The sequence below is a fragment of the Apus apus genome, chromosome 2, assembly GCF_020740795.1.
Source record: "Apus apus isolate bApuApu2 chromosome 2, bApuApu2.pri.cur, whole genome shotgun sequence".
In the NCBI taxonomy this organism is placed as follows: Eukaryota; Metazoa; Chordata; class Aves; order Apodiformes; family Apodidae; genus Apus; species Apus apus.
Genome location: NC_067283.1, coordinates 94,685,373 through 94,705,718, shown reverse-complemented (window position 1 = coordinate 94,705,718; position 20,346 = coordinate 94,685,373). Strand labels below are relative to the sequence as shown.

Here is a 20,346-nt window from a genome sequence, read left to right as displayed (position 1 = left end):
AACTCAAAAGAAAATAAGCATATGTTTTAAAAAAAAATAATAATCTGTTCCCAGTTATCTGCCCAGATTCTCTTCACCCTCTCTAATTTTCTGATCTGTGAAGTGCTGATCTGGGCAGGAACCCTTCCTCTTTTCACAGAAGTACAGATTGGAACATCCTTGTACTTCTCCAAAGCGTTTTGTGCCAACTTACTTTTCCTGATGGCCTTTGAACCCCATTATCATCCCTTGCTTCCTCCCAGCTGCACTTCACGTATTCTAAAATTACCAAGGATCAGCCTTTTTTCACTCCTCTGTTCCTCTTCAACATGCAGGGCACTCAGAAGCTATCCATTCCTCACCATTATTCTCAGTAATTTGGAAGGTGTTACCGTATGACAAAGCTCATTGACAAGCTTTGCTGCATTTTCCTTCCTTTGACATTGCAGAATTGTCATGCCTGTCACTGAGCAACGCACTCTACGTTCATTTTATGTTTCTTCATAGCCTTATTGTGCTTGCCATGACGTCTGAACTATTTTCAGATACTGGAGTCCTGTAGTAAACAGATTCAAAATAACTCGGTAGTCCATGGCTCATTAAAGGGATCTTCAACATAAAGCCACTTTTTCTAAAGAAATTACCAATTCCCCTCTTTCTCATTGGGGCTGGTTAGGGCCCAAGAATAGTCTCATTGATTTCTAGAACACCAAGTTTTCAAGTAAAATGCCATAAGATTTTACTTCAGCGCATTATGTTCTGCCTGTAACTTATACTAAGCTACTCTAGATTACAGAAATTGTAACAACTCCATAAATTGTGTGTGCTTGGTACTCCTCAAGTTCTTAACACTTGTCATCTAGAGTTAGTCAGATCTTGCATGATGTGACTGAGGTAGAATATCGGCATGTGTAACTTTTTTTAAGTAGAGAGAGTAAAAGTCCTCTTAAATTGATGAGCTTTCATAGCATTGATTGAAAACTAGAATTTCATGCATCAAAAAGAAAAGTTGTTGCCTTTTCCCAGTACTTTTTTCCACCCTTTACTCTTCTAATGATCTCCTTTTATTTCAGGTTTAATTGTCAAGAAAATAGTGTTGTGTATCTTTTTGTTATTGTTGTTAGAATTTTTAGAAATTGATATTTAATGGAATGCAAAAGTAGGTCTTCTAGTTTTGGTTTGATTTGGGTTTTTTGTATTTATGGAGTGGCAAATAAACTGGAATGATACAGGAATCTGTATACAGGAGGGCACTGAGTTATCCATTCTTATTGTTGCCCAGACCACACAAAATTGAACTGCTTCTCAAAAGAATTTTTCACATACTTCATCCTCGATCATAATGTTTGCACTTTTATTTATGATATTCATGAAGGTGAAAATCATAATACAATATCCTGATGGTTGAGCTACAGAGGACAGCATCCCACTGCTGTTACATTGTTTAGGATGAGTATGACATCAATTTCCCTAACATCTTCAAATTTATCAGAATTCCAGTATGATAGAAAATTGTATTTCCCTTTAAGGTACAGATGGCTGGTTATATTCTGAAATATTTTACGTGAAAACAAAGCCAGAAGGAATTTACTATTTAATTCATATCCTACCACAGCCTTGTTACAGATACAAGTGATGAGCAGGTGCACAGTAGATGGAAAGATGGCAAATGTTTTTTTGTTTTCTTTTGCTTAGAATACAACGTGTGAATTGGCATTTATGGTATTTTGATTAGTGTTGTCTCTAGACATACCTAAAAAGATGTTTTAGCTCCATCTAGTGTTTACAGACTGAATTTTTAAATACTTCCAGCAATAACTATAAGCAGACCAAGATCATCTGTAACCTGTCTATTCGTTCTCGATGGCAACCAAGTCTGCAGTATTTCCCAACTTTGCATTAATTCCTATTAGAAGTAGAGCCTGGTCATTATTTATCTGCATAATAAATTCGCCTGCATTTATTTGACATGATTGACAGCTTCTCAGAGTTAATTTTTGCAGCAAGTGTTTACTGTTGTCTCAGGACCATAAGCTGTTTATAGGTGTATACAGTAGGTAGCCAAACATGCTGACATCCTAATTGCATTTTTAAGTACTACACTAATAGGTGCCAGGACTACATGGTTGTATTTCCCCAGTAGTGCCATAGTTAGGGAGGGAGGAAGGAATTATAGTGAAATTAATTTTCATATTGTCATACAGCTCTCTTAAAAGTCATTTACTGTAGCTAAGTGTTATGCATATGTCTTAAATATTTACACAGGAAAATTAGTATTTCAATGAAAGTTTGTAAGAAGTCACATTCCATGAAGAAATTGTCAGTAAGTTCTGTACTGACAGGTTTTTTTTCCAAGGTATGGAAATAAAATCCAGTAAGCGGAGAGTGATATTCCCTTAAAAAATATGTAGCCAAGAGTCTTGTGAAAGTAACGTGGCATTACGAGATGGAAAGTAAGAATTTAGCCAAACCATCAATGACAGTCAAAAAATGGGTGTTTTCACCCAGCAGTACAAAGCATCATGTTCCTGCTAGTTTTAGAGGGGACTTTTTGCCCATGTGGAGCCCACAGCTTACCATTCTGGCCCTACAAGTCATTGTATTTCTAGAGTACTTCTGACCAGAAGACTTCATTGTTTGGCTTGCACGTGCTGTCTAACATACAGATTATTTTATACTTTAAATCTGTAGAAATATAATCCCTTAGAGTGGATAATTGGATCTGAATAGGGGTAGTTTTACAGGAAGTTTAATGACAATTGTAATAGCATCCTCTTCAATGCAGTGTGCCGTTTTAAGTGCACACCTGTACTTAATGGAGGGGTTGGGAGGTAGCATTACCCTGCCAGATTGTATACTGGAATGGCAGGTGCTCAGCATCTCCATCCTTTTCTTTGTTGTATTAAAGAGAGGCTAAGGCAAACCCCACTGTTTTCCGCATTGCTCCCCAAAAGTATGCATCTCTTGAAATGCCTGTGTTGAATTACCACTGCACAGGAAAGACTCATGGCCAGCATAGATATTTAGAGATCATTCCTTTATGTTTAAGATACTATTTTCACTCTTAAATCTGTCAATTTTTCTGTCATTAGTATGTGCTTCTGGTATTTGTAACCTTTATCTTCCTTCCTACGTTTACTGTTGTCCAGTTTTTATATACATGCCATACATAGCAGTCTTTTAGGTTGTAAGCTCCAAAGGGCAGTGATCATGTTTGACATACGCTGTGGGGCATGTGGTACAGGTTTCTGAACGCTGTGCCAGTCAGATCCCGTCACGAGTCATTCGGCGTTGGTGTTGGAGTAGTAGTAGCAGTGTCCTGAACGTGTCAGCGTGACTTATGTGTGGGTATATAACCAAATCAAGTAATCAGCACAATTAATTTGCTTTAAGTCATTTGCCACACTTAATTGTCTTGACATAGCAAATCAAGATCAGGATTGAAGCTGCCTACAAAAGCCTATCTCCACTGCATTTCAAAAAAAATGGTTTTTTGTCTAGTCTTACCTTTATAAGCCTTTCTGTTGTAGTATGTTCCAGGCTCGTTTCTATGTGCTTTTTGTATCTTCCAGTTTAGCCCTGTACTTAACACTTGTAGCAAGTAAGACAGTAAAACAAGACTGGTTCTTTTACAGGCACATCAGCCGCGTCTCTAAACTTCTCCTGGTGAATATGCAGGTTTTGAGCTGACTTAGGCTAGAGCTCTGCCGTGAGAGAAATTATTGCACCTTTTCTTTTGCAGTCTTATATCCAAAATTCAGCAATCTTATATCCAATATCTAGCTTTTCAGAAAAAGTCTTTATTTTAAACTTAAACAAGGAATTTTTAAATAAGGATCTATCGTTGGAGAAAGGACTGTTTCCAACTAAGACCTTTAGTTTCAATGCCTGTACATGAGCAGATCTGTCCCTTAGGAGGCAGGCTGTCATAGCTGCTTTGCTGAACGTGTGGAAGTATTAGTTATCAAATCAGTGTCATTATCTTCCTGCTTAGATCTCCAAGACCTGAAAGAGAAACAAGGAGAGAATCTTCCATTTATTACTGTCATTGCTTTCTCTGCCTTATGGCTTCCAAATTAGAGCTTTTTTCCTAGCAGAATCACAGAGTTGTATTGATCACAGATATATTATTAATACGAGAGCTTTTCTCTTTCTTTCAGAAACTTGGTAATGATGCGACTCCCAGAGAGTCCTTTGACACAACAATGAGCTCAGAACGACTCGATGGAAGTGGTACAGGTACATTTTGGTTTTCCTAGTATAAACCTTTTCTAGAATGTAAAATGCCTAACCTCAAAATCTCAGTTGTCTCTCCGGATTGAGTCCCTGTGTTGCTTACGCAAAGTACAAGCTTATGCTGAGTGGAAAGGATTAGAAACAAAGCTCATTTTTTGTACTGTGTTTGACAGCACTTTTCACCAAGTCAGCTCTAGGGCTCAGTTAATGGCTCAGCTTTTACTCTTGTGCTCCACATTGCACCAAAGGGAAAGTACTCTGTGCCTGAGCCTGGGGCACCTTCAAAAGGGTGCTGACTTGTTATGGGATCAGCAAAGCTGAATCTGAACCCAGAAGCCAGCACAAATATCTACACACAATGAAGTGAAACTCCTGAATACACCTAATGACCTAAACATCAACAATTTGCAAGGTTTATAGCAGTCAGTGCAGGTACCAGCTTGAGTAGCTGCACTGACAGCTGGTTCTTCTCAGGGTTTAGCTGACACAGCAGAAGCCAGGGCTCTCTGCAAAGCTGTGGAGGCTCCTGGACACTGCATGCATGCACAAAGTGCCTCCCCATCATGTATGAGGTGGAGTCCAGCCTTGCAGTGCTTACAGCACCAATTCACTCTGCAGCTAGTCCCGCTGAGCCCTAGCCAAGGGACACCCTTGTCAGGCTGTAGTCCTACTACAATGCAGCTATTTGAGTTCAAGATGAAATACTGGTCTGTGACTTTGGGACTGGCCAGTGAATTGTTCATAAAGGATTCAGCTCTGGTGGTTTGTGCACGCTACATTCACTGGAGCAAAGGAGTGAGCTGAACTAGGAAATTCAGGTCTCATTTCTCAACAGTGGTGCTAGGTATCCTGCAATCACAGCATGTAGGGTTGCCACCACATACGACAAGAAGACTGAGAAACCAGACTGAAGTCTAAATCTGAAAGTGGCCATCTTGGTTGAGCACTTGAGAAATGGATTTTTGAGATTTTATACCCTTCTAAAGCTAGTTTTAAAAGACAGCATATTCATAGCATGCTGAACTCCATAAATCAATGCTTTTAAAGCCTGCTTATCTTTTAGGAAGGACCTTGTGTGCTGCGTGTATCATCAAACTTAAGTCAGAGGAGCAAGAATAGTCTGCTTGGGATGTTAGAATAGCTGGGCTGCCTGACCCCCATTTTTCTCCAGGCCTTGTCTCCGAATGTGACACATTTCACCTCCACCACACTGCGCTGTGCTTGTCCCTTCCTTCTGGCCTCCAGCTGTCTGTTCTTTCTTCACAACTCATACTTGAGAGCTCCCTGAGGCTGCTCTTTGCCGTTGCAACTACAGTTTGGTTTTGTTTTGGGTTAATTTATTGTACCTCGTTGGGTTCTAATAATATTAGCAGGCCTGAGGTTAGGAAGGCAAGAAAGAGAGTTAGTGGAAAATTGATGCAGAAGTAGAATAAGTCCTTTTTTAAAATTCCTTTTTTGGTGCCTGGCTATTGCCTGCCTTTTTGTATGCACACACGCATAGATGGAGAAGCTTCCTGCTGCTTCACTTGCAGCATGAAGGTCTATTTCATGCATGCAAACACAAACTGTCCCTGTCACGGACTCACACAAATATGTACGTGCCACACAACTCTCTATTATTTGCCAGAGTAACTCCAGCTAGGCTGAAAAATAGCTAGGTAAGCTGGAAAAATGTATTGGAGATTGGCTTGCAACAAATTTTATCAACACTTGCCTCCCTCCCACTGCCATTAAAATGTCTGTGCTCAGCACTTTCGTAATGAGTAGGATATCTGAATGGGAATAGCAGGCAGGTAGGGCAAGGCAGCATCTGTGAGCACATACTTGGCTTTGCCAGGTACCAAGACCGCCAGTCTGCATTTCAGTTAGTCTGTAATTCTCTTCTGAAAATAAGGAGGGAACAGTTGTTGAAAGTCCCAAGCTAGCATGCAAGTTCCAAGATTATCATTATATCTGTTTCATAAAGGCCTTCAAACTTCTCAAAGCTGCAAAGAAGGAAAACAGGGCAGGCATTTTGCTTGTTTGCAACCTAGTGTCCAGCAGGCTTTCTACCAACTTACACAGCTAGATGGGATTGATTTATTGCTTGGAAGCCAGCATAGCTTTATCTGTAAATATATCTTGTTTTTTGTTTGGGACATGTAATATGTTAGTAAACTTGCTAATGTGTGGAAAACATAACCCATACACAATGTTATTGGATAAATCAAAATATTATATAAAGAATACTTTGTTCTCGGCTAAGTTTCAAAATCTCCTCTAGAGCTTGCTAAAAGCAACAAATAACAAGATGTAGCCTGCTGATCACACGTTTGGGATTTATTTTCTGGGCCAGGATTTCTCTGTTGATCTTGGACAGCCAGCCTTTTGTCTGTAGAGGTGCAAAACAGCCAAAGGCTGCCTTTTCCACTAATCCATCGCTGCTTTCTCTGCAGGTAAGCTGCACCATCTGCTCCCAGAAATACGAAGGGAGCATAATGTCCAGCTAGCCATCACCCCAAACAGATTAAAAAGGGGGAGATGCCATCATCTCTGGGGCAATTGAATTGTGAAGTTTTAGCACATGCAAGAATTGGTGGGTTTAGATGCTTTTCTTGCAGTGGTTTTGAATGAAATATTAGGGATTGTCTTACACGCTCCCACTGTAATGCAGCAGTGATATGTGAGCTAATGGTGGTATTTTCCACACAAGCATATCTGTGCATGGAGCCTTCTGTGTTACAGGAGACTTTATTTTACGTACCTGTTTATTTTAGTGCCTAAACTCCAGCAGACCCTTCCAGAGAGTCGGTTTGCCTCAAATAAAGGTGACTCCATCTCAGCATCGTCAGAAAAAAATTCAAAAGCTGAACCAAAGGCAGAAGCTGGTGCAAAGGCAAGAAGTTCTTCCAATACACCGACCAGCCCCAAACCCCCACTGCAATCAACCAAGCCCAGCCTGGCGGGACGACCGACAGTGCCACAGAAACCGCGCTCGGCCTCTCGTACGGGTGAGGAGCTCTTCTGAGCATCTGTTGTCCCCAGCTGGGTACTTCTGAATGGTGTTTGTGTGAGCCATGGGGAAGACATCCATGGCCACATCCTGAACAGAAGTTAGAAAGTAGAGGGGCAGTTTCTTCAGTCACTGGGTCTTGACTTGCCTCCTTCTTTTCCACCTTCCTCTGCCCTAATTCAAATAAACTCATGTAAATGGTTTAATCGAAGACCTACAGTGCTAGAGCCTGAGGAGAAGCAATAGCAGCAGTAGCAGAGCTGTTTTGAGTTAGCTTGCTTTCATGGACAGGAGGGCATAGAAAGCTACTTCAGCATCAAAGCCCTGTTGTAGCAGCACCAACAAAAATAACTGTTTTCTCTAAACATCTGGTTCCAAACACTAAAGTCCTTGGGGTTTTCTGGCAGGCTGCTCTTAGCCCCTCAAGCAAATGCCTGTTATTCTTAATAACTTGCACAGATGGTCTCTTACTCTCTTTTTCCTTGTTTTTCCTTTGTTTCTTTCCTTATTGCTTTTGACTGGAAATAATCGTAACTGTGCTTTTATAACCCTACAAGACTGCCAGTGGAATGACTATTAACTTCTGCTCTGTCCTAACCTCCTGCCCAGATACTAATCTCAAGGTTTCCAATAGTGGGCAGTATTTCCCTAGATCTCCCATATGTCTGACTACTATTTGAGAGGCCAAAGTCATGACCCCCTCTTCCCAAAGTGCAGCCACTGCAGTTGAGGGGAATTAAATGCTAGTTACTGACTCCCCCAATAGCTATGGCAAATACAGTTTATTGATTGCTAATGACTGAAAAAATGTGAGCATAGCCATCTGTAAGAGCTCACAAACCTGTAGGCTTTTCCCAAACTCACCTTTCACCTGAGAAAGATGTCATTTTTAATGAGGACAAGGGGGCAGAGGGTTATCTTATCCTCTTCCCTGCCCTTGATGTGTACCTGAGCATTACTGAGTCTCTGCACTCCAGTGGGTGGAATGTTTTTCAAGTACAGATTCACCTTCAGGTTTTAGATGGCTTTATTTTTATTTTATTGGCTATTTTAGAAATGATCATAAAAGCAAGAGGTGCTGGGTGAGATGCTCATAAACATGAACACAACAGAAAAGCATGGCCTTTTTGGTGATGATTAATCTGTAAAATAGGCAGTCTCAAAATCTTAGGTGTCAGAAAAACCTGAGTTATTGCTTCCTGCCATCTACTTATTCCTGTAGAGAGTGTGTACTGTGGGTTTAACACAGAGAATAATTAGTATTTACTCATAACGGGCCACTTGGGTGGCAGCAAAACAACACCATCTCTATTACAGTCTAACTTCTATTCTAATACTTGTAGCAACTTGCTGGCCAAGCACACCCAGGAGATGTGATGAAGAAGCCAAGCAATAATCTGTTGTTTCCAGCGGTCTGACCAAACTAATCGTAGCAAATTTTCGCTAAGTAAACTGAGGGCAAAGGAGCACAGCTCACATGTCCACGAATTAACAAAGACTGAAAGTGGTTCCTCAGTAAAACATGTAACAGCTTTAGTTCAGAAATGTGTAACTGTGCTTGCCAAGTGCTGTGCTCATCCGTATGTTGATAGCAAGCTTCCCAAAGCAACTGGCCTTACAGGCGTGGAGAAGGTCCAAGAATTCGTGTATCTGTTCAGACCAAGTTGCATTTGGAAGGTCATCACTTTCCTTTGCTGAAAGTAAAAAGATTGTGTCCTATGTGGTGACTTCTCAACAGTGAGATAAATTCCTGTTAATTTCCAGTGTGCAACTGAATTAACTCGTACAAATATGCAATATAGCTGATCCTCTGAGTTCCTTTTTCCTTCTAGCAGCACTAATGTGTCTTCGTAGTTCCCCTGTTGCATGCATATGCCACTTTTTATTCCTTGGGAAGCAAACTTACAAGCAGTTTAAGTAATCCATTGTAGCTGTACTTCCCTGCTGTATAAACAAAGGCTGTCTAGTGCAAGACTGAAAAGGTCTCCTTGTAAGACCAGTAAAGATGGTAGTCAATTTGATATACATAACATATCCAGACTGTTAGAGAAACAAGATATCAAGGTGGCTTAAACTATGGATTTGAATTTAAGTTCCAGATTTCCTCACAGTCTGGTAGACAAAGTATTTTTTCTAGTTAAAAAATCTTTGCAGATGCTATCACGTTAGGTACTGGCAGTTTATTCCTGGAAGTACAGAGTTCTGTAGTCTATTTATGAAATTTGTTTCAGTGGTTTGCTTTTATACCTTGTAAGTGTGAAACAGGGCATGTAAATTGATCAGTTTGTTATGTTTCAGGACAAAAAAAAAAAGAAGAAATAGAACAATGCTTCCAAAGTTCCATCCAAAATCATTTTCAGCTGCTCTTTACAAAACACGTACTTAAATCTTGCAGGAAATTCAGTTGGTCTTATCAGATTTGTATTTGTGCTGCAATAGCAGTAAACGTTAAAAATGCTGGAATAGAGATCTTTGCTTTGGCTATTAAAGTTTTTTCACCTGGACTGAGGACCATCATGTGTTCTCTTGACATAATGTAAATTCCTGGATACTCCTCTTTCTGACATGGATTCTGTCTGTTTCCTCTTTGTGTGTTGTGTTAAGGTTTGGCCTGCCATAACAACACCATTTTTATGAGCTACAATGCAAATATAACTTTTTACCCTTTTATTCATGGTACTCCACAGAGGATGCTCCGGAGTCTCCCTCTGGCCCCAGTTCCCCAAAAGTTGCCCTGCTTCCACCTGTGCTGAAGAAAGTTCCTTCTGATAAAGAAAAGGATGGTCAGAGCAGCCCTACAGTCAGATCGTTTTCTCAAGAAGGTAGGAGTGTTGGTCTAACTGTGGTTCCAGTGTGCTTTAGAGTTCAAGGTCTCATTGTCCATTGATGTGTTTTCACTTAGATGGGAAGGTTATTCTTTTGGAGGAAAAAAAGAGGAAGGAATGTGTGTCTGGTCACCTATTCCCCGTCTCCTCCAGCCACGGGTTTGGGCTCTCTGTTTTCTTCCTTTGATGAAACCAAGTGAAAGATGAATCACTTGGTATTAATAATGTAACTGAAGAGTTAAGGGACTCTTGTGTATATTTAGATTTAGTTTGGTCTGAATCGAGATGCTGATGGATGTTGGTCACACACAATAATGTGAAATGCAGCTCTGTGGTTCAGGACATTTCCAGGGGAGCAGCCACGACTTTGCTCCTTGCAGCCAGCCTGTTGCTCTGTTTGTACTCCTCCTTTCTGTGGGGTCACTGCATGTGTCTGAGCTCACCTGCTCCTGTGCCAGGGCTGGGCTTGGTACCTTTTACACACAACACTAGGCTGCTGCCTTATCTTTGCTGCTTTTCATGTGTGCACTGTAGTCACAGGAGTATTGCTCAGCATGGTGTTAGCTGTCACAAATGCTGAGGTTTGACATCTGGGGGTGCGACCTCTTCCTTCCTGGGACTCAAGAGAGACAGTGAGCCCCATTTCCATCCAAAGTAATTGCCATCACTTAAGCTGTAAAACAAAGCAGTGCCCTGTGTGCAGGGTTTCAGAGTGTAGAATTGGGGCAGATGGGTCAAGGCAGATACATAGCACTGAGTTCTGACAAATTAGCAGTTGTGCTGCCCACAGAGCCCACTATTACCCTCTAGATGAGAGAAAGGGCAAAGCCATCCCCAGAGCAGGATGGTCCAGAGGTCTATTTTGAGAAACATCTCCCTTTCTCTCCTAAAACTGCCATTTTCTTTATGAAACAACTTACCTCACAGTCTGGGTGTTGGTCTGCTTGGAAAGTGGTTGCTGTGGTGGTTACCGCTTGGTGACTGCATGTCAGCACGTGGGGTATCTGTCTACAGATGGTGGCTCTCACTTCAGCCAGCTCTGTGGTGGTTTTGAGCTGCTCTCGTGCCATATAAGTAGTCCAGGAGAACCACCAAGGTCTCACCAAGTTATGTAGAGTTAGTAGAACATGCAAGGACCTTTCCTGTGCCTGGAAAGGGCTGAAGGTTTAAAGGGTTCGTGTTGCCAAAGCCTGCAGCAGTTTGTGGCTCAGGGCTCAGAAAAACACATGGGAGTCTCTGAAGTGCCCCCCGGTGGCTGGGACATTATGAGGGCTGCAAGGCAGAATGGAGCCTTTTTATTCCCTTGCCTTGAGTGCCATCAGTGCTTGTGTTGAGACAAGTGAACTGAGCTGCAGCTTAGGGATCAGAATTGCTACACTGGTACCATCATTTTGAGAATGGTTGCAATCAAAGTCTCTTGCCACAACAGACTCTCAGCTGCTGTCTGATAACTGCACGTGCTGGAGTTCTTGTTTTATGGCACTACGTTGCAGGTACATTTTAATGTGAGGTTAAGCTCAACATTTCTGTGCTATCTGCTTCCTTCATCTCCCTGTCATGAGAGGGAACATATTGGAGAAGCAGGGAATACAGAATCATAACTACAATCCTTTTGTGTTACAGCAATCTCTAACATAGCAGAGACTTGACAGGGTTTTGCAGTTTGCCGTTGTCACATGAGAAGAGGGACAATTGCTTTCTTTTTAAAATGTATTGGCTGTTTGCAAATCCTTACACAAGAGGGCTCAGACACTGTGCTTTCCTCACTTCTTGCTCCCTTAGACCTCTACAGACTTGGCCAAACTTCTTTCCTGTGAGAGTGACAGAGCACTGGAACAGGCTGCCCAGAGAGGCTGTGGAGTCTCCTTCACTGGAGACATTCAAAACCCGCCTGGACACGTTCCTGTGTGATGTACTCTAGGTGATCCTGCTCTGGCAGGGGGGTTGGACTAGATGATCTTTTGAGGTCCCTTCCAACCCCTAAGATTCTGTGATTCTGTGAAACAGGGTTTTCTAGTTGTCGCTATATTGCATTGTACAAATTTTATCAAGAACAGTTTGGAACGGCTAAAATTTTGTTTCCAAGTCTTTCGGTCTTTATGGAGCTGCTGTGCTTTGCATAAAATTGTTTGAAAAACAGTACATTTCGTTCCTTTTATTTTTTTGTTTTCATTTTCCTTTATTACTGTTCTACTTTGTCATTCAGTCATTCCTCTGTCTTTGCTTTCTGCTGCCTTTCAGGCTAGCATGCTCAATTTTTTTCTGCAACTGGTAAATCACTGCAAATCTTTCTAAATTATATTTCCTGCAAAAGAAAGCTGCAAAGCAGATTATACTTGATTGTGGAACTGCTTTCTGTTAATGAGTTTAACAGTACTTTGTGGGACAATCTCAAAAGAGACCTCTTCACACAGCATACCTGTAAGATCAGGCTGCCGTTACCAACATATGCAAGTACCTGGACTACATTTAAGCAAGCATTTGTCATATTGATTACTACTCTTTGAACGGTTGATTAAGTGGGATGGATAAATGATATTATTTATGTTACTTCCCATACATGGGCCTACAGAACAATTTAAGGGTATAAATTAATCCTTTTCCCTGCTAGAGCAAACAGGAGATGGTCATAAAAGAGATACAGCTCATGACTGTGCCAAGCCAGCTGGCAGTGTGAAAACCACTTTGGGGCAGTGTTCTACCAGTGCAGAAGAGGAAGCTAATGTGCTTGGGCAGAGGAAGGCACAGCCCACTTCTGGTTAGAAGTTTTTCATTTTTCATCAAGACAGTGCTTGATAACTGGCACTAACAATGGTTAAGAAACAATAACAGCACGAAACCACAAAAGGGCGTGGGTTTGTCACTGGATTGTGAGAAAGGCAAAAATCCTGTGGGATGCTAATCATCTTTGTGCCTCCATGGGAAATATATAGAGTCAAAAGATATCGAGATAAGGAATGTGTGAGCATTTTTCCTTTGTGGCAACACCAGTGACCAGCACCATATAGGAGCTGCAGAATAGGGGTCACTGCAAGCCGTGACTGCCTATCGCAGTGACAGTGGCACGCTGGTGTGTAAGCACACTGCAGGTAGGCTCTTCACTGCTTTGTGTGCTTGTGTACCTTTCCTTTACAAGATGCATACACTGAAGTATTTCAAAATACATTTCAGTGTGAACATTATTAGTGCCAGTTTCAGTACGTCACTCACAAAACCATTTGAGAACTGGGTAAAATCAGCTCGTTTTGACATAGGGCTTTGCTTTTTTGCCTGTATAAACAAACAAACAAACACCAAAGACACACAAACCCAGCACTGTGCTGCATGCTTAAACTGTGTTTCCTGAAGAGCAGCTTTGACTTAGAGTGAACTCCTTCAGTAGACTAAAAAAATGTATGGTTGATCTCTGTGTTGTTAAAATATCAGTGCTCCTGTTCTCAAATGGTACGTGTTTACATGCTTCTTTACATGTTTTCTCTTTTCTGAAGTATTTTAATGAGGTATTTTAACATCTTATGCAATTACATTTACTCACTTTTTTCTGTTTATAAGACATCATGTATTCCTTTTGTAACATCTTCAACCCAACAGGTATAAACTGATTTAGTTTTCCTATTGTAGAATGAAACTTAACCAACCAAAACTTGGAATCTGTCCTGCTTATCATGATCAAATTATTACGTTTTATTTTATTTTATTCTGAGGTATCTGTCTGAGAAAGTAAGTATCAAAAGCTGAGATCCTGATGCAGATCTATGAAAGTCATTTGTGTGTGGTTTCATCAGGGCAAGGGTAAGGTCTGTGGCACAAGCCCGTTTACAGTATGTGGACTTAAACATCTGATATATTTGTCAGGGGCTTTGGGGGCAAACTACCTGTCTTGATTGATCAGGCCATGAACTAAAATAACTGCTGCAGGATGTGTTCTGGGTTTTATTGGAAGAGTGAATGGAAGCTCAAAAAAAGGCCATGTAATTAGCAGGAGATACAAGTATCAAGAATGATTCAAAAATTTCCAGACACCATTTCTTCCAAAAGCAGTGGTGGCTGTGAAGCTGGAAATGCCAGGGTTTTTTATTATTTTTTTTATTATTATTTTTACAGAATTAAGGTATCTTAATTCTCTCCAATTCCACTAAATAGCTTGAAAAACACTTCTGAAAATCCTTTCCTGTTCTTTCCCAACTTGCAAAGCCCAGTTAAGAATGCAGCAAGCATGTAGCTGCTGGCTCTAGTTTCTTCATATTTTGGCCAGCACAAATAAGGAAATGGGTATTTTGGACCCAGGAGAACTACTTGGGTAGCAAATGTTCTGTGTATGCAGAGGTGGGTTTCTGCAAGGCACTTATTGGATCTGTCTGTTCTGCTTTCGTCACAGCAGAGATCCAGAACCAGACAGTGTCTGTGCCAAACAAAACCAGGACAGAGCTTTGACCCCTGCATCACAGCCTGTCAACAAGCACCAGCACTGCCTGGGGAGTTGTGCTGCATCCCCAGGGATACAGGGAGCATCCCTGCTGGGGCTGGCCCAGCTGCTCAGCAGCATCATCTCCCTTGGGATTCTTCTCTGCATTTTCCACATTCTTGGCAGACCCAGGCACAGCCTGGCACAATTTGAAACAGCCACTTGTCTGGTGCTTCATGGCCACCATGGCTGCTGGTGCCTTGTCAAGAGTGGTGTGCGCAAATATGAAGAGGCAGAAGGATCGGTGCCAACCAAAGCCTGACATCCTTATCTGAAATGAGGGAGCAAAGGAGGTCACATAACTGTAACATTTAATTTAGTGGGGGTGTAGTGAGATGACTTGCAGGGAAGTCACATTTAAGGGCCCCTGTGTGTTTAAAGGTTCATTTTAATTGGAAGTGTGAGATTCCTAAAGCTATCAATCCTTGCATAATGTCACCCCTGTTGCTGTGTATAATAACTCTCTTATTAACATAGCAATTTTAGACCATGGATTGGATCAGAAATCTTGACAAGGTTTTACAACCTTCTTTCCATTTTATTCCAAAGTTTATAGGTTTTGAGCCTTACAGAGATTTTAGAGTGCTGAGCAAACAAAATGAGTACTGTTTGCTTTTAGATCATGGGAAACAGGTGTGTCCTGCTGCTTTCTTCACTGCTGAGTATAGTGAGGTGCAGAGCCATGGTCTTATCTGGAAGAGTTGCAGGTTGGGCTCAGAGCCATGGGTGTGTGTCCCCATCAGGGAACAGGGCAGGCATATGGACCTGGCAGTGCTGGTGGGGCAGGGACAAGCACTTCAGGTTACATGGATGCCAAGGTGAATGAATGTCTGTCCTGATGAAGGCTGCTGGGTCAAAGGAGAGAATGCAGATGTGTCCTACTAGGGTGAGAGGCCAGCCTGGGTTGTGCACCTCTGGGCTGAACAGGGTGCTCAGTGAGGATATCCGCCTGAGCAGTCAGGAGTGCATCATCTGAGATACAGCCCAGCTGAGAAGAGGAGTGCTGCTTTGGTTTCGAAGTGGTGTGTTTAGAAGAAAGTGTCCAGGCTGTTTCTAACTGTAATGTTTATCTTGACACAGTCAAGTACTAGTTTCCTATTTCAAGCTTCTCTGCTTGCTAACAAACAGTGGAATAAAGTTTGCTCAAACTGTCTCTCTCATTTTTTTTTTTCTGGGTTGAAGAATTAATGGACCTATGCCACTCCCTCTAGTGCAAATAAATTCAGTGGGAGCCTGAGCAGGTCCTGTGTGCATTAATGAATTATTATTATTATTACTATTATTACTACTACTGTTATGGTTGTTGTTATTATTATTCCTCTCTCTTCTACAGTCATTGATAAGACCTATTTCTGTTTGATACAGCTACAAAAAGAAGTCCTGGGCAGCATGAGTTCCAGGAACTGAAGCAGAGGTCCTTAAGTAAAGAAGGCCATCAGGGAAGCAAGTCCAGTGACTCTGGCGAAGAAGCAGATAAAGATTTTATTTTTGTTTAGCCATCACTGCAAGTGCTTCGTAGCGCGAGAGCTTTTATAACAATCAGGGTGCAGCAACCAACAGCCCTTCTTAGCCAGCTGCTCTTTCACCACAGGTACATTTCCACGCAGAAAACCTGATCTTCCAGTCATGATTTACAGTATGGCAGAATCACAGAATTGTCAGAGTTGGAAGGGATTGCTAGAGATCATCTAGGCCCAGCTCCCCCTGCTGAGTGAGTCCCCTCACTTGGCATTGATGCGGTCCTTAATTTCAGTCCTGTACGGCGCAGACATTCCTTCCCATGCCTTTGCTAAAGCCAGCAATTCTTTCACGTACTCTACTTGAACTTCTCTGAAGCAGCTACAAAGTGTGCCCTGCATTAGGGCATTTAGAAAGCAAAGCAAATTAACTGGACACTGTCTTACACTAATACACTGTACAGCAGGTAAGGTGTTGTACTGCTGAATGTAAATGTGTCAAACCTGCACGTGACTTACCTATAAATATATTCTTGCGGTATGCAATTGCACATTGTAATTATATTAAAAGAGCACACTAATAAAAGAATTTGTATAGATTATATATATTAAATGCTTGGGTATGGTTTTTACATTCTCCCATCGGGAGCTTCTCTCTTCCTGTTCTCGTACTGTACATAAAGCTCCAACTCTTACATTTGTGTACTGTCGAAAAGCACAACAGAGAAGGATGGTAATCATGGTATGCTTCCACGTTCATGTATTAATGTATATAGTTGATTGGAATGAGGGCAATTGAAATTTTATTAATATTGGTGTTTTCTAGAGGCCTTCCTCAGTTCTGTCTGAATATTAGCTTCCTTTCAAGGTGTAATTCTATGAGAAAAAGAGTTTGACATCTGTAAAAACATTTCAGCTTTTGGGGGAGGGGGTACAAATTTCACAGTTACTCACTTACATGACAGGTTGAAGGGATTTTATTCATATGTATATTTGTAACAATAAAAAAAAAGATTTTACAACTCAAATACTAATCTTCATTGTTATGGTCCTATTTCTGCTCTGACGGTCTCTGCTCTGAATGATGGCATTGCATCAGGTAGGCAAAGCATGCAGCTAAGACAAAACCCACATAAACTTTTTCTGCTTCTAGTAAAATGTCTGTTCCTGCTGAAAGGGACACATACATCTCATCTTCATAAAATTACTGAAAGAAGATCTCTTTGCTAATCTTCTCCCTTGGGATCTTCAGCAAAGCAGCCTTTGCACAAGCCGGAAACACCCGCTGCCTAAATTACTTGTTTTGGTTCCATAGGATAGACCAGAATTGTTTTAGTAACTGTCTTTTGCCCTGACCTTGTGGTGTTTTCTTGCCTGGGTAGAAGTGCTCTGATACCTGTCCATCAAGTGATCTTCCATCTGATCCCTGTGCACATAGTCACTATCGCCACTTCTCCTACTGGAGTATAAAGGGCTATGTCAAAACAGTAGCACCAGGACCTTTCAGAAACTCTTCCTAAAGTTTTAAATCTCAAAAATAAGGTACAAGGCAGTGGGAAAAGAGGTCCTGAAGGTGGAGGGTTAGTACCTAAGTCCTGTGGGATTTGAGCTGTCTTGAAATTCTGCGCTTGTCTGTAATCATTAAAAGGAAGTTCTTTGCTTTCACATACATATGTTCTTCCTTTGGTGGGTACCAGTGAGAGTAAAAGACAAATGGCAAAGGAAAACTTGAGGTTCATGTATTGGAAAGGAAAAATAATCCATTCACAAATAGACCACTGCAATTTTAATTCCCACATGACATGGAAAACTCAACTCTGACAAGTGTAAGTATACAAGAAGGGCTGCCTGATTTTGTTGGCTTTGTGAATTTAAGACAAATAACAGCAAGGTTTGTAGTATTAATTAAAAAATAGACTCTGTCTTCCAACTGCTGAGAATTTCTCTTGCTTGTCCTTGGTGATGTTCTCACCAGTCACTTAGAATGTGGTGCTGGTCCTGCTGTGCAAAAGCAGAGCAAGAGTGTGTGCCTGTCACCTGGTACCAGTAAACAAATGACAGGGATTTCTGAAACGATGTAGAGAAAGTATGTGTTTGTGCTGCTAAACACAAGAAGAAGAAAAGCTGTCATGCTGTAATAGTTGTCTGCTGGAGTATAAAGGTGTCATTAGACAGCTGATTAGACAGATGTTTTTCCTTATTAGTTATGGAAAACCTTGCCAGTCTTTACTCCAGCCATCAGTGTGTCGTGTTCAGGGTGAGTGGTGGAGAAATGACTTGAGGGGAGTGCTAGTGTGAGCTCTTGGAGACCTGGGGGTTGGGTTTGTGTGCGTGTGTGGGTTTGGGTGTGGGGAGGAGCAATAATTTTAATTTCACCGCTATTTCTCTGCCTGGTGAGCACTGTCAGCCTGATGACCAAGAATTCATGTTGCATCCAGAGCACCCCCATCGCACCTCTTCTACATTTAAGGAACAGTTACTTTTTATTTTCAGTATCTTGTGGCTATGGATGCCATGGGTTAGTGCCAGGGTGTTTTGGGGAAGTAACAACCACTGTACCCTGGTGCCAAGCCAAGCTGGTTTGGAATTTTTTTTGGGGGGGATCTCACGGCACGAGGGGGCAGGGATGGAGCTGCCTTTCCATGGACTTTGGGCCCTCCAAAGCAGCCATGCTGCTGGGGCAAGCCTCTTCATTTCTCTTGTTGCTTCTCTGTTGCCTGAGCCTTCCTCCAGATGCTCTATGTTTGGTCCCTTGTGCTCCCTGCCTGTCCCAGGCCATGCACTGCCCTCTGAGTGAGAGGGGCAGAGCTCAGGAGCTATCTTTAGCTGCTTTGGTGGGATGCCAGTGGCAGAGATCCCCAGAGTTCCTAGTCAGATCCACACCTACCTGATCCAACCTTCAGAAAGGGGGTGAGAACCTGTCAGAGGGAGCTGCCCTGCCCTTTTCTGCTCCTAAATCTGGTTTCCAGGTTTTGGTGTTGAGGAATTTCACCCATGATGTCTCTAGCATGAGTGGCCCCCCATCTGAACTGGGCTGGAGAGGGGCTGTGGCTGCCTTCCCTGGCTCCAGCATGGCCTCCAGCAGCTCTACACCACATCTTCAGGACCTGCTTCCCACTCCCTACTAAAGGAGTTTAAAATCTGGCTGAAGAGATCTTGAGCATTTTAAAGTATTCCCTGATGTGCAGTAACAACAGTTAATAGCTACTTCCTAAGATGGAAACAGCAATTGTCTTAAATCCTCCCCCCTCCCCTACCATAGCCATCCTGCCGGGCTGAGAGGTTTTGGGAATTAATGTGGCCCATTAGTCACAAATCTGCATGACCCACCACACTTAACTGAGAGCTGCCATTGGCATGAGCTCTTGCTGCTGCTACTTAGCAGTTGATTAATGTGGAGATGATTTCTCTCCCCTGTGGCACAGAAAAAAAAAGCTACTGAGAAACGTTTTCTAGGAAAACACCAAAAAGAGCTCTTCTGCTTGAAACCCTGCTTTCTTGTGGTTGTGAGAAAGCTGTGCTGCTTCCCACGTGCCCAGGGATGCTCATACTGAGTGGCCTGTGCCCAAATCCCACCTCTTAGGATTGTCCTCTGCTTGTGCTGATGCTGGAGGAGGGTTTCAAGTAGTGACGCTCTCCTTCACTTCTCCTGGAGCCGTGACCCAGAGAATCTCTTCACAGAGGATTTCTTAACAAACACAGGTGAGTACCAGAAGTTATAATTTAATGCCAGGCCTGGAAAACAGAGCGGTTTCACCCTATCCTAAGAAGGTCTGTAAATGGGAAGGATGAAAATTACTACATAAATGCAGAACAACCACCTTCTCTTTCCTTCAAATGCAGAAGGTGCCAAAACCCAGCTGCCTGACTGATTCCCTCTGAGTGCCATCAGCCCCCACCCCGTTCCCAGGAGGGCCACATTGCCTTTGCCCACACCCAGCCAATACCCTCCGTAATCCTCTGGATTGCCAGCAAGTCTCTCAAAGGTTACAGGCTGCTCACAGGATAAATAAAATGCCTTCAAGTCTGTTACATGAACATTAACTTGAGTTCTGCTAAAGAGAGAAAAGTGCTGCCTTGGTTTGACCTCTACCTCCTCAGCCTGGATATAAGAGATGACAGGAAGATCTGCCAGGCAGCTTCCTGGCTGTCCTCCCCGTCCATGTGCCCATCCTCCTGCAGCCCCTCATGCCTCTTCCCAACCTGAGCATCTTGCCAGTTCCAGGGCAAGTGACTCTCTGCCACATCCTCCTCCAGAGTCTGGTATTTCCAATGCCATCATGACCACAGGCAGGTTGGGACCCTACAGCAGCCAGCCAGGGTAATTTCCTTGGGGGGTAGACGGGTCTGTTCATTTTTGGTTGAGAAGAACCAGCTCTGCCAAACAGCCAG

General features: G+C 42.3%; 1 protein-coding gene across 6 annotated transcripts in view; it reads left to right on the top strand.

Annotated features, from left to right (window-relative positions):
• CARMIL1 (capping protein regulator and myosin 1 linker 1) overlaps positions 1 to 16,982 on the top strand; it is a 193,922-nt gene extending 176,940 nt beyond the window's left edge. For 4 of the 6 annotated variants that reach the window (XM_051609134.1, XM_051609132.1, XM_051609133.1 and 1 more), the window contains 5 exons: positions 4,140 to 4,218; positions 6,972 to 7,205; positions 9,895 to 10,029; positions 12,644 to 12,790; positions 15,863 to 16,982. In XM_051609134.1, coding sequence (XP_051465094.1) covers positions 4,140 to 4,218; positions 6,972 to 7,205; positions 9,895 to 10,029; positions 12,644 to 12,790; positions 15,863 to 15,993 — 726 coding nt within the window. In that variant the 3' untranslated portion in view covers positions 15,994 to 16,982. The remainder of the gene's footprint in view (positions 1 to 4,139; positions 4,219 to 6,971; positions 7,206 to 9,894; positions 10,030 to 12,643; positions 12,791 to 15,862) is intronic. The other 2 variants (XM_051609137.1, XM_051609135.1) reach the window with 1 other exon arrangement.
• The last annotated feature ends 3,364 nt before the right edge of the window (positions 16,983 to 20,346 follow it).